A 13,067-nucleotide genomic window follows, 5' to 3' on the forward strand; every position below is an offset into this window, starting at 1 on the left:
ACTGTGGAGGTGGATGTTGTGACAGTGAGCCGAGATTGTGCCACTGCACTCCAGCCTGGCAACAGAGCAAGACTGTGTTTCAAAAAAAAAAAAAAGAATGAAAATTGAATTGCAGTATAATCTTAAAATTTTTGAGAAATCTACATTTTTCAGCTAAAAAGAGACAGACTCAGCCTTTTGACCTTTCTTCTATCCCTCCTTGGAAGGCAATCCAAGGCCTGGAAAAACAGCAGCCACATTGTAACCAAAAGAATAAAAACATGGCTAAGAAAGTATCAGGAAACTGAAAAGAACCCTGGACTGCCTTCCTCTGCACGTTGTAAGTGACAAAAATGAAATCTATATTTCTTTAAGTCACTGAATCAGATTTATTCTTTCTGCGGCTACAAGTAGCCCTAAATGATGTATTAAATACTAAAATAAATACTAAAATACACACTAAAATACTAACATTTTGGTCTTGAACTGCTGATCTCAGGTGATACACCCATCTCAGCCTACCAAGGTGCTGGGTTTACAGGCATGAGCCATCACACCCACCTCAAAAGCTTTGTGTTTTTAAATATATTAGACATGTCTCTAGTTTCAAAAACAAAAAAAAAACAAAAAAAACCCTTAATAATGTAGGAGAATAAGAGAAACTTTTTCCAAAAAAGAGAAATTATTGTGATTATTTTACCTTATTGGAATGTTGGATAATATAGTCAGCTTTATTAATCATCAAGCATGCTGTAAATTTTCCATTATAATAGGATTTGTACCTCAATTAAGGTGATAAAGTTTTAAAGCTCAGAAAGTGAAAGCCAGCCCCACCCCTCTCCCAGAGTGGCTGGGGACAGCAGTTGCATGGGCGCCTTTCCTTGTGACATCACAGGACCTTCATGACACGTGGCTGCTTGACCCCGCCTCCTTTCCCTTTCATCTTTCTCATTGACCAATGGGCTTGGAGCATTAAGGCCACACCCCTATTCTGCATTCTAGTGTGACCCTGGTGACGCCTCCTCTGGCTCAGTCACACAGCTGCGTGGTACGTGACTGGAGGCATATCACTGCCTTTGCCTGGATCACGCCAATGTGGCCCCAACCCCACCTCCCTCCCCTCCCCATGATGTCAGAGAAAAACCAACAGAGCAAATTGCCTGAGGCCAAGGAAAAGGTAAAACGCATAGGATTGCGGCACCCCAACCCCAACCCAACCCCAGGCCCCCTCTGATGGCAGAACAGCTGTCAGAGTCCGTGTCACTCCAGAGGTACACCAGGCTGGGCCCCCCCAATGCCTCTGGGCTCCCTCAACCAAAATCTTGTGTCAGCCCCAACCCCTGCCCTCACCTGACTTTGAGCGGGTGACTCAAGGGACTCTCTGCTCTGTACTCTGCCCTCACCTCCTCTTGCCTGAAAACTGACCTCCCTGGGCCCTTCAGGTTCATGTTTCCAAGGAACTGGATGCCCCAGCACCTGCCCTCACCAGTCAGCCCAGGGTGACTTTGGGCAGGTGACTCCTGGGGCTCCCCGCTCCATACTCTGCCCTTGCCTACCGCTGCCCCATGGCTGACCTCCTTGGGCTGTTTGGGCTCATGTCTCCAAGTACCTGGGTCCCAACCCTGCGAACCCCAACCCAATCTCAAAGAGGCAACTTGGGCATAGCACTGATGTCACCCGTCCCCCACCACCCCACGGAGGAGTGGAATGTACTGATGGCACAGTCCCTCTAGGAACTGTCATTACTGCTGCAAGACTGGCCTTTGATCTTAGGACCCATCCCCTAAGTGTTCTCACCCCGTTTCTGGTTACGCTGGTTGCAGCACAAATTTCCATCTGGAAGGGGAGTGGGGACCATGTGACCTAGGATCAAGAAGTTTCAGGCTGCCTTACTCCCTTAACACAGAAGTTGACTGTTTGAAAAGCCTACACCTCCCTTGTGAACTCAAAATGTTGACAGTGTCTCTGGGTGGCAATGGGAGGACGGGTTTGGTTTGGTTTTCTCCCAGGCTTCTACTCTCCAGAGAGACTTCAACAGTTTTTCCTAAGTTCTCCACCTCATATTTGAATTCTCCATGGTTCTGGCACCAGAGTGCCCATCAGTCAGTGATCTTTGAAGTGAGATTTGCTCATCTTCTGTGGAAGAGACCTTGGGAAACTGAACTTGACAACTTGAATCTTCCTCATCTCATCTCAACCTGGGGTACTTTCAGTGCCACAGGATACATATGGGGCATCTTTCTGAAGCATCACTTTCCCTTGATTCTCTTGAGAGAGACAAAACATTAATGTTCTTAGGGATGACAGTCACACATATATTTCTAAGAGACTAGCAGACTTCTCTCCAAAATGAAGCTTGGGTTGTCCTCTTTCTGTTCAATTCCCAGATTTAACAGAAAGGCTGCCTTCTGCCCTGAGGATACGTGACTTTTACTTTTCTACCTCTGCCTCTGGTTTTGGTCCCTGGCAGCTGCGGATTTGTGGCAAAATCCCAGAGCTCGGAGGCAGAAGAATGAGTTTCGGTTCCATTATTGCCTTTCTTTTAGCCATGGTATCAATCTCTCTCAGTCACTAAGTGATTGCAACAACACCTTGTACAGTTGTCGGTGGCATTAAATCAGATAGTCTATAAGAGTATTTTGTATAAACTGTAAAGTGACTGTAGGAGCTTGTAGTTCTCATGAGTATCACTGCTCCTCTTTTCCACAGTTTACAGATGATCATCAGTGGAACAGTGCTGGTGCTGGTACCGGAGCAACCGACAGTAAACAGAAGAAAATAAATAATGGCACTAACCCTGAGAAAACCACTTCTGGTGGTTACCATTCACCTGAGGATGTGAGTCTTGGCTGGCTGGTCTCCTGAGGACAAGGGGCACAAGGGGAAGTCGAGGGTAACTGTTGAGATTGTGGAAGGAAGAACTGCTGGGTACTGGTTAAGAATTCTGGGTTTGAATCCTACCTCTCTCTCCATCTGCGAGGGACACGATTTATGGAAAATTGCTTGAGTTCTTTGGACCTCTCTTTTCACATCTGTAAAATAGGGGTGGTAATGTTTTACTTACATGTGTGAAGCTTAAATCAGATTTGTTGTTGTTGTTGTTGTTGTTGTGTTAATCTCTAGTCCAGGGCCTGCTGTAAACTCCTCTCCTCTTTGGGCTTCCATTTCCTGAGGAGGTAGAGTTAGAGTATTAGAGGTTTCTGTTTGCTCTGAGACTCTGGGATTTAAAGATTCACTAGAATGGAAACCTTGGGGCCAAGGGCTCCTGTCTGCCTTTTCCGTCCTATATCCCAGCTGGGAAGAACTGTCCGTGGCCCCTATGTGCTTGCTCAATGCTTGTTGAATGAACACATCTTTCTAAATCACAAGCTAGCAGAAGGGTGGGCTTTTCTCACATTCCATGTCTGAAGGTTTCTGTTACTGTCTTTTCTGGAGAATCTAGTTTCAGACTTTCAGTATTGTGGCTGTGGGCAAAAACCAATAAAGACTCAAATCCTTTTTCTTTGGGCATTAAGGAGAGTTGATCAGTTCGTGTTCCCATTGGGTCTAAGAACTTTGCCCTTAAAATCCATTCCTGACCCCTGCCTACCGCTTCCTGGCCTGGGGAATAGAATCGAGGGGCTACCCTCAGTCACCTTCCTTTGACTCTCCCCACAGAAACAACAGAACCGAGCTCAGCTGAAAGAAGTAACATGGTTTCTTTCTTTGCTCACGACATGACTGCTGGGTTTCGGGGGCACTCAGATGTAGAGGCCCCAGTCTCGTCTCGCCTACTCCCAGTACGGGGAGGAAGGCTCACCTCCCAGATTCCACCCCATCCCCACAGGGTCCCTGATAACCTGGTCCCATGGGTGGGCCTGTCCTGGGGCAGTGGTGCCATTCTGGGGGCATGTCTCTTGCTGTGCCATCTCTGCCTCCCTCTAGTAAGAGCTCTGTCTTCCTCTTCCTATAGGAAAAGCAGGAAAGCCACCAATATCAGCAAGCCCTAAGGAGGCAGCTAGAGGTGAGTGGAGGGTGTGAAGTTCCCTCCTGTCATCTGGAGAAGGTTTCTTTGCTTCTCTTTCAGCACTTGCTTGTCTTTTCTCCCAAAGGCCCAGGATCATACCATACGAATCCTTATGTGTCAGAAAACTGAACTGGAGACAGCGCTCTATTACAGCCAGGATGCTGCTAGGAAATTTGAAGGTGGGAATCTGGGCACCCCATCTTCCTTCAACCTGGCATTTTCACAGGCCTTTGGGCTGCATCTCAAACTCTCTCATTCCAGAAGAATCCAAGGATCTGGCAGGATGCCTGCATCATTCCTGGAACTTTGCAAGAGAGTTACAGCGGGCTCTCTCTGCTGTGTCCACACAGCACAAGAAGGCGGACAGTGTGAGTCCAACCACCTACCCGGTCCCCTGGGAGCCCAGCTTCACAGATGGAGGAATGAGCCTAAAGGTCCCTTCTGCAGGATGCAGTGTCCTGCCCAGAAGACAGCATGGGCCATTTCTTGCTGCTTTTGTATGTGGTTGTTAGAGGCAGGTTGGGGCTGGGTCAGCTGCTGTGAGTGAGTTGCGGGGCGCTGTGGGGAGCGAGCACTGGACACAGAGCTCCGAGGCCAAGTGCCCACCCTGCCCATACTTGGCTGTGCCCTTGGTCAAATCCTTGGTGGGGATTAGGGTACTTGTACCATGAAGGTACAGAAGAGTATCTTTAGTATGTTACCATTTGTGTAGAGAGAGGGAACACATGTACGTGTGTGTGTGTGTCTCTGTGTGTGTACGTATTATGGTAATATACATAAAACATGTTTGTAAGGATTCATAAAAAACTCAGGCGAGAGGAACAGTATTGGGGGGAGATATTTCCCTTCTGTACCTTCTGAGGTTTGGACTATGCCAATGTATCGTTCTTTCAAAAATCAACAAAGGATTAATTTCCTCCTCCTTATCTGTGCCCCTATCCCCACCAAAAGAATGGGTTTAGAGAATCAGATATACCTGGGTGTTGAAATCCCAGCTCTAAGTGATCTTAGGCAAGCACTTAACCTTTAATACCCCATGTTTTTCATCTACACAATAGAGGTGATAATGATAACTGTCTCCTATGGTGGTGATGAGGATTAAATGGGATTGTTAGCTTAGGGCCTGGTGAAGCACTCAATAAAGTTTCCAACAGTGGTAGTAATAATAGCAATAGCAGCATTACTGTAATAATGCTGTATACAGTAATAGTAAAATTTTCTCATCTCTCTGGGCCCCTGTTAGCCAGCTAACAATTCAGTCTTTTTCCCTGTCCCTTCCACCCTTACTGAGTTCTTTGAAAAACAAGTGAGAGCCAGGTGTGGTGGCACATGCCTGTAATCCCAGCTACATAGAAGGCTGAGGAGAAGAATCACTTGAACCCAGGAGGCAGAGGTTGCCGTGCGGTGAGATTGCGCCATTGCACTCCAGCCTGGGCAACAAGAACGAAACTCCATCTCAAAAAAAAAAAAAAAGAAAAAGAAAAAAAAATTATACCATGGACTTGGAAATGCCTTGAGAACATGTCAGGTGGGATTGAGAGGGAGCAAGTGTTACTGTGGAGTAGTCACTGTAGCTGTCATCACTGGTCGGTCAGCTGCTCCTCTGCCTGCTGTATCCTGACTTGACCTTTCTCTATTTGCAGTATATCAAGGAGTTAACAAAGGAGAGGGACGCTTTGAGTCTGGAGCTGTACAGGAACACGTAGGATAGGGGAAGGTGGGATGGGAGGTCTGAGAGCCCTTAGCGTGGGTGGTGTGCTGGGAGGTGGGGGGTACAGGTGAGCATGGCAGGGGGTCATACAGGTTTGCATGTGTGCACAGGGAAGCTCCAGTGCCGGCTGTGCCACTGACTCATGGGGTAGCCTCAGGCAACTCATGTCTTCTCTCTGGCCTGCCACCTGGGACTTTTAATTCCTGGGTCCCTTCTAGTGCCACGGTTCTGTGGTTGTGGGGCGAGGGTAGAGGGTCGATCACCAAAGCGGTCCTTTCTGTTCTTCGTTCATTCCTTTCTCTATTGCCTCCTGCCATAGCATAACCAATGAGGAGCTGAAGGAGAAAAATGCCAAACTACAAGAAAAACTTCGACTCGTAGAAACTGAAAAGTCTGAGATCCAGCTCCACATCAAGGAGCTAAAAAGGAAACTGGAGACGGGCAAAATCCTGCTGCCACAGGTGACCAGCGGCAGCCCCGGGGGGTGTGGGAGCCCCATCCAGCTGGGACCATGGTCTAGGGATCATGCAGGGTATGGGGAGGCTCCAGCCAAGAGCTGGAAAATTTGGGTCCTTGTTCTTGTCCCACCATAGAATCCTCTAGAGTGTGCTAAAAATCTACAAATTGGGACCATGCCTGGGAAATCAGAAAACCTCAGGGTTAGGGCTTAAAATTTCTTTTTAAAGAATCATAGACTAAAACCGTTATTTTATAGATTACATTTATATACCTAGCTTATGAGTCTTTTTCCTTTTGAGGTTCAAACCAACACTTTGCAGGAGGAGAAGATGTGGAATCAGGAGGAGGAGCTACGGGATCAGAAGGAGAAGCTACGGAAGCAGGAGGAGAAGATGTGGAGACAGGAGCAGAGGCTGCGGAAGCAGGAGAAGGAGCTGCGCGAGCTGGAGGAGCAGATGCGGAAGCAGGAGGAGCAGATGTGGGAGCAGGATAAGCAGATGCGGAAGCAGGAGGAGCATATGTGCGACCTGGAGGGGCAGATGCGGAAGCAGGTGGAGGAGATGCAGAAGAAGGAGGAGCAGATGATGAAGCAGGAGGAACAGATGTGGGAGCAGGAGAAGCAGATGATGAAGCAGGAGGAGCATATGTGTGACCTGGAGGGGCAGATGCGGAAGCAGGAGGAGGAGATGCGGAAGCAGGAGGAGCAGATGATGAAGCAGGAGGAGCATATGCGCGACCTGGAGGGGCAGATGCGGAAGCAGGAGGAGGAGATGCGGAAGCAGGAGGAGCAGATGCGGAAGCAGGAGGAGCAGATGCGGAAGCAGGAGGAGCGGATGCGGAAGCAGGAGGAGCAGATGCGGGAGCAGGATAAGCAGATGCAGAAGCAGGAGGAACAGATGCAGGAGCAGGAGGAGCAGATGCGGAAGCAGGAGGAGCAGATGCAGGAGAAGGAGGAGCAGATGCGGAAGCAGGAGCAGATGCGGAAGCAGGAGGAGCAGATGTGTGAGCTGGAGGAGCAAATGCGGATGCAGGAGGAGCAGATGAGGGAGCAGGACGAGAGGCTGCGATTTAAGGAGGAGAGGCTGTGGGATCAGGATGAGAAGATGCAGGAGGAGGAGGAGAAGATGCGGGGGCAGGTGGAGGAGAAGATGCGGGGGCAGGTGGAGAAGATGCGGGAGAAGGAGAGGACGGGAGAGCAGAAGATGCAGGAGGAGCAGTGCTCAGAGCCCTGCCTCCCTCCCTCCGAGGATCTGTATGATACGAGCCACCCTGGCAGCGTGAAGCCTGCACGAGAGGCCACGGAGGGTTCTCCTGATGACAATTGCACTGCACAGCAGATCATGCAGCTGCTTGGTGGAAGGAAGAATGCCCAGGAGCGCCCAGTCTTAGGCAGCACCTCCTGCATCCCATTCTTCTACCGAGGAGACAAGAGAAAGATGAAGATCATCAGTATCTAAAAGCCGGCACTGTCAACAAGGCCTACAGAAGTGTAAGCCGCCACGTGACCTTGTGAATATCGTCTGAGAACAAACTTGAAAAAAGAAAATTTATTTTAAATTGTGGCAAAATACTGGCCGGGCACAGTGGCCGGCACCTGTAATCACAGCACATTGGGAGGCCTAGGTGGGGGGATCACCAATCCCAGCTACGTGGGAGGCTGAGGTTGCAGTGAGCCGAGATCACACCACTGCACTCCTCTCTGGCTGACAGAGTGAAACTCCCATCTCAAAAAAAAAAAAAAAAGAAAAAAATTCTACTTGAGGACTCTAATATCTATGTATGTTTCTATTTTTTTTTTCTTGGTCTTTCTCGTTTAGTCTTGTGTTGTCTTGTCTTATGGCATGCCTAGTAAACTTTTATCTGCCTCCAGAGAGTATTGACTTTGACTTTATGGCACACAATTGGCGTTCAAGCAGATCACCTTCATCTAGTTTGGGACTAAGCTGGCTCAAAGCAGGTTTTAGTTTTTGTGACAGCTGGTCTATTTTTTATTCTTTTGGATTCTTAGGGGTGGCCCTTCCAGGATCCCCACCAAGGTCCCATCTCCTTACTGGGACCCAAATTCTCATTATGTCATTTCAGCCCTGTGAGAGTGCCAAACATTCAGCTAGGCTCTCCAGCCTCTTAACTATCACTTCATACTCAGTTTCTTAGCCTCTTAGCCCTCCACTGTTGACCAATCACCAAATGGGGGAAAGCACTACAGACTGTCAGGGTCACCTCCTAGGCCTGGTCACTCAAGTCCTGGCTGAGGTCTCCAATTACCTTCCAACAATTGTTTTTGATGGTGAGGGGGGACACATTTTTGTCCAGTTTTTCTAACTGTTCCTGTGGGGAGGCTAATCTATAACAAGCTATTCTGCCTTTAATGAATGTTGAAAACTTTTTTTTTTTTTGAGATGGAGTCTCGCTCTGTTGCCCAGGCTCTAGTGCAGTGGTGTAATCTCTGCTTACTGTAACCTCCGCCTCCTGGGTTCAAGCAATTCTCCTGCCTCAGCCTCCCAAGTAGCTGGGATTACACGCATGTGTCACCACCCCTGGCTAATTTTTATATTTTTAGTAGAGACGGGATTTCACTATGTTGTCCAGGCTGGTCTCGAGCTCCTGACTCAGGTGATCTACCCGCCTCAGCCTCCCCAAGTGCTGGGATTACAGGCATGTGCCACTGCATCCAGCCCATCTGTCTTTTTAAAAATATTTCTGATTTGAGGTATTTTATATTCCATGAAATGCACAGATCTGGTTTACATTTTGATGACTTTTAACAAATGTATTACCCATGTAACACACCTCCTTTGAAGATATGGAACATTTCTATCATCCAGAAAGTTCTCCTGTGCTTTCATCCTGTCCGGCACTCCCCCAGCAGCTGATGAACCTGCTGAGGACATTGGTACAGGATTCTGACCTCCCCAAAAGAGCTACTTTGACAAGACTGCTTGCCTTACCCGGCACTAAATCCCTGCCTGCTCTCTCAAAATTTCCATCTTTAAACTGCTTGTACCTATAACCCTCCCACATGAAATCCATAGATAAACCAGCCCACAGCCTAATATTTACTGTATACCCAAGCTTTCAGAAATACGACTCCCAGGAGTGGGGACTGATGGCTGCATCCCCTCCTCCTCCTGGAAGCCTCTACCAGCCTACAGAGCCCACAGAGTAGATCTCACCAGGCAGCTTGAGCCTGAAAGTGCTGCGGAGCCTCCTGCTGGTTCACCCTCACTATGGTGGCAGCTGCACGGGAGCAGCTGGGCTCACCCATTAAGCAAGAAGACATTGGCTTGATACTGACACTCCAACCCCAGCCTGGGCAAGCCTGGCTGAAAGGACCCTTCCTTCTGGTCAGACTGTGGGGAGATGGGCCAGAGCATACACGCTCTACCGCCCTCCTCATGCTTCAGCTGTGCTTCCTTCTTAACAGAGGGAGCAGCTCATGGATTTGGCCAAAGTCTTCTTGAGGGCTGTAGGTTTGACAGGCTGGGTGTGTGGGGGCCACTGTGCTAGAGAGACAGACTGGTGTGTCAGAAGGCAGCCACCTGGCCAGAGGGGGGTCAACCTCCTTGGTAACCCCCTTCCCCCATCTGGACACAGAGCCCTGCACTCTCCACATGTGACTGCTCCCCTCAGAGCTGCCTCCAGAAGAGGGGTTCTAACCCTGTGGGTGGGGACATTGTGTTACTTTACAGTGGGCCATGGCTCCCTCTGATATCTCCAACTCAGAGGCAGTAGAGAGAAGATGAGAAATTCCCTGCACCTCTAGTCCTAGCTACTTGAGAGGCTGAGGGAAGAAGGTCACTTGAGCCCAGGAGTTCAAGGCTGCAATGAGCTATGATTACGTCAATGCATTCCAGCCTGAGCAACAGAGTGAGACCCAACCTCAAAAACAACAATAATAAGTTAAACATAAAACTACCACATTATTGGCCAGGCATGGTGGCTCACACCTGTAATCCCAGCAATTTGGGAGGCTGAGGCGGGTGGATCACGAGGTCAGGAGATCGAGACCATCCTGGCTAACACGGTGAAACCATCTCTACTAAAAATACAAAAAAGTTAGCCAGGCATGGTGGGGGGCGCCTGTAGTCCCAGCTACTCCGGAGGCTGAGACAGGAAAATGGCGTGAACCTGAGAGGCGGAGCTTGCTGTGAGCTGAGATGGCGCCACTGCACTCAAGCCTGGGCAACAGAGCGAGACGCTGTCTCAAAAAAAATAAATAAACATGTAAGCATTCCACATTATTGACCAATTCCACTCCTAGGTATAGACACAAAGAATGAAAAGCAGACACTCAAGACACTTGTAAACCAATGTTCATAGCAGCATTACAACAGTCAAGAGACGAAAGCAACCTGATTGCCCACTGATGAAGGGATAACATGTGGCTTACATATATAATGGACTAGTACTGAGCCTTTAAAAGAAAATTCTGATGCATGTGGATGAACCCCAAACACCTAAGAAGTTCAATAACCCAGTCACAAAAGGACAAATACCGCATGACTCCCCTTATAGGAGACACCTTGAATAGTCAAATTCTGAGACAAAAGTAGAATGGTGGTTGCTTGGGGACACAAGGAGTTAGTGTTTCATGGATACGGAGTTTCAGTCAGAGAAAAGGCAAAAGTTGTAGAGATGGATGGTGGTGATGGCTGGGCAATAATGTGAATATACTTAATGCCAATGAACTGTACACATAAAAATGATTAAAACGGCAAGTTTTATGGTATGTATATTTTACCACAATATGTAAATTTTTTAAATTACATTTTTAAAATTGTTATGAAAAAATACAAATAATCCATCCAAGTCATTTAGAAAAGGAGCATCAGATCAAGCTTTTCAAAGTGCCAAAACTCAGAAGATTACCTGGTTGCTTGCCCCATACCCAGCTGTCCAGAATTGACTTGGCCCTATATACAGGTGCAGGAGTTTCTTCTTCATCTTTTTTCTTTTTGTCATTCAGATCTTCTTTCTTTGTTCCACTTGGTTCGACACTATCATCTGCAGAATTAAAGATTTTTTAATCTGTAACTGCTTTTCAGAATGTCATACCGTTAGTCTCTGCAAATGTCCCTCCCCGAAAAGTTACAACACACATCGTTAACTGAATGGCATGCGGTGTCCCCCACCCCCAGGGCTGTGAGCATGTGTGACTAATAAACTGCTACTTCATCTGTCCAGTGTCAGCGTCCTATGTTCAGCCATCCCATATCCCTAGGGCAGGAATCTTGTAGGGTTATAAACAGAACTTTAATCAACCTCTCCTTGGTTATTTTACTGGTTCCATGATACAAGTTTTTCTGTGCAAAAGATCTGAACAGAAACTTCACAGAGGATACAAGAGTGGCAAAGAAGAACGTGATATTCAGCATTGTTAGCCATTATGGAAGTGCAATTAAAACCACAACGAGATCCCACTAGACTTGTTAGAATGGCTCAACTAAAAAACACTGATAACACCAAGTGCTAACAAAGACACAGAGCAACAGAAACGTGACAGATTGCCAGTGGGAAGGCAAACTAAAACAGCCACTTTGGAAAACAGTTCAGCACATGACCCAACTTTCACACTACTAGGTCTTTATCCTAGGGAAATGGAAACTATATTCACACAAAATCTGTACAGAAATGCTCACAGCAGGATTACAATTGGGAAAGAAAAATGGAAACAACCACAAGGTCCTACAGTAGCAGAATGGATAAACACCATGTTGTACATGCACATGACCAGATACTATTCAGCAATAAAAAGAACTATCAATACACAGAACAGCAGATAAACCTCAAACATATAACTGGGAGTAAATGAAGATGGTTTCAAAACGTTACTTAAAATATGGTTCCACTCACATGACATTCTCAAAAAGAATACCCTATACTGATGGAGAACAGATCAGTGGTTGCCAGGGTACGAGGCCAGGGAACACGTGATAAAAAGGAGCAGCACAAGAGAGCTTTCAGGGTGATGAAACTTCTCCATCCTGATGATGATGGGGGTTACATGAATCTATAGAAGTCAAAATTTACTGAACTACATACCACAATAAAATAAATTTCATATAAGTTTTTTAGTTAAAAAAATGTTGGCTGGGTGCGGTGGCTCACACCTGTAATCCCAGCACTTTGGGAGGCCGAGGCGGGCAATTCACAAGGTCAGGAGTTCGAGACCAGCCTGGCCAACATGGTGAAACCCTGTCTCTACTAAAAACACAAAAATTACTCAGGCTTGGTGGCACATGCCTGTAATCCCAGGTACTTGGGAGGCTGAGGCATGAGAATGGCTTGAACCTGGAAGGCGGAGGTTGCAGTGAGCTGAGATCACGCCATTGCACTCCAGCCTGGACCACTGAGTGAGACTGCCTTTCAGAAAAAAAAAAAAAAAAAAGGAAAATATCTAGGTCCAGGGAGGACAGCTGGAATAGTCTGGTGGAATCATGTCAGAGCAGGGAGCTGGGTCTGGAGGGCTGGAGTAGGGTGTGGCCCCACTCTAGGAAGGAACTAGGAAACGCATCCTTGTTGAAGAAAGAGCAGAGTCCCGTTCTGCAACAGGTGAGCATTTATCTTGATCTGAGAAACTACATGCACATTTAATAAGTCTCACTTAGCCTCTTATTTTCCTTAACAACATGGAAAATGAGAGAACAAACAATTCAGAAGGTTAAGACATGAAATACATTTAATTCAGAAATCATACACAGGAAGGTAGGAAATGAATGGGGGAAAAAAGCAGCTAATGGAAAGTGAAAATGGGCCAGATGCGGTGGCTCATGCCTGTAATTCCACCACGTTGGGAGGCCGAGGTGGGCGGATCACTTGAGGTCAGGAGTTTGAGACCGTCCTGGCCAACATGGTGAAACCTGATCTCTACTAAAAATATCAAAATTGGCCCGGCATGGTGGCAGCCACCTG

At 47.4% G+C, this 13,067-nt stretch overlaps 1 protein-coding gene and 1 long non-coding RNA gene across 7 annotated transcripts in view; one reads left to right on the forward strand and one right to left on the reverse strand.

Annotated features, from left to right (window-relative positions):
- Nucleotides 1-13,067, reverse strand: part of LOC103889776 (uncharacterized) — a 54,100-nt gene that overhangs the window by 1,589 nt on the left and 39,444 nt on the right. Inside the window, exons 15-18 of one of the 6 annotated variants that reach the window (XR_010137303.1) lie at nt 11,025-11,159; nt 8,946-9,033; nt 3,819-3,925; nt 3,044-3,147 (exon numbers count right to left, since the gene is read on the reverse strand). This is a non-coding gene — a long non-coding RNA (uncharacterized LOC103889776). Of the gene's footprint in view, nt 1-2,775; nt 3,012-3,043; nt 3,148-3,818; nt 3,926-8,945; nt 9,034-11,024; nt 11,160-13,067 lie in introns of all 6 variants that reach the window. The other 5 variants (XR_010137300.1, XR_010137302.1, XR_010137299.1 and 2 more) reach the window with 5 other exon arrangements.
- On the forward strand, nt 1,000-8,452 carry LOC100442551 (golgin subfamily A member 6-like protein 7). Its single transcript, XM_054532023.2, has 8 exons — nt 1,000-1,156; nt 2,689-2,817; nt 3,932-3,982; nt 4,071-4,164; nt 4,247-4,353; nt 5,629-5,687; nt 6,016-6,157; nt 6,455-8,452. The coding sequence occupies exons 1-8, from the start codon at nt 1,073-1,075 to the stop codon at nt 7,610-7,612; spliced, it is 1,824 nt and encodes a 607-aa protein (XP_054387998.1). The 5' UTR covers nt 1,000-1,072; the 3' UTR covers nt 7,613-8,452.

This window comes from Pongo abelii, chromosome 16, assembly GCF_028885655.2.
Source record: "Pongo abelii isolate AG06213 chromosome 16, NHGRI_mPonAbe1-v2.0_pri, whole genome shotgun sequence".
Taxonomy (NCBI): Eukaryota; Metazoa; Chordata; class Mammalia; order Primates; family Hominidae; genus Pongo; species Pongo abelii.

Bases quoted from the DNA above. Each gene is read 5' to 3' on its own strand.
- LOC100442551 (XM_054532023.2), top strand. From the start codon at position 1,073: ATGTGGCCCCAACCCCACCTCCCTCCCCTCCCCATGATGTCAGAGAAA. The intron at 1,157-2,688 runs GTAAAACGCATA...TCTTTTCCACAG, and splicing joins TGCCTGAGGCCAAGGAAAAG to TTTACAGATGATCATCAGTG. The intron at 5,688-6,015 runs GTAGGATAGGGG...CTCCTGCCATAG, and splicing joins CTGGAGCTGTACAGGAACAC to CATAACCAATGAGGAGCTGA.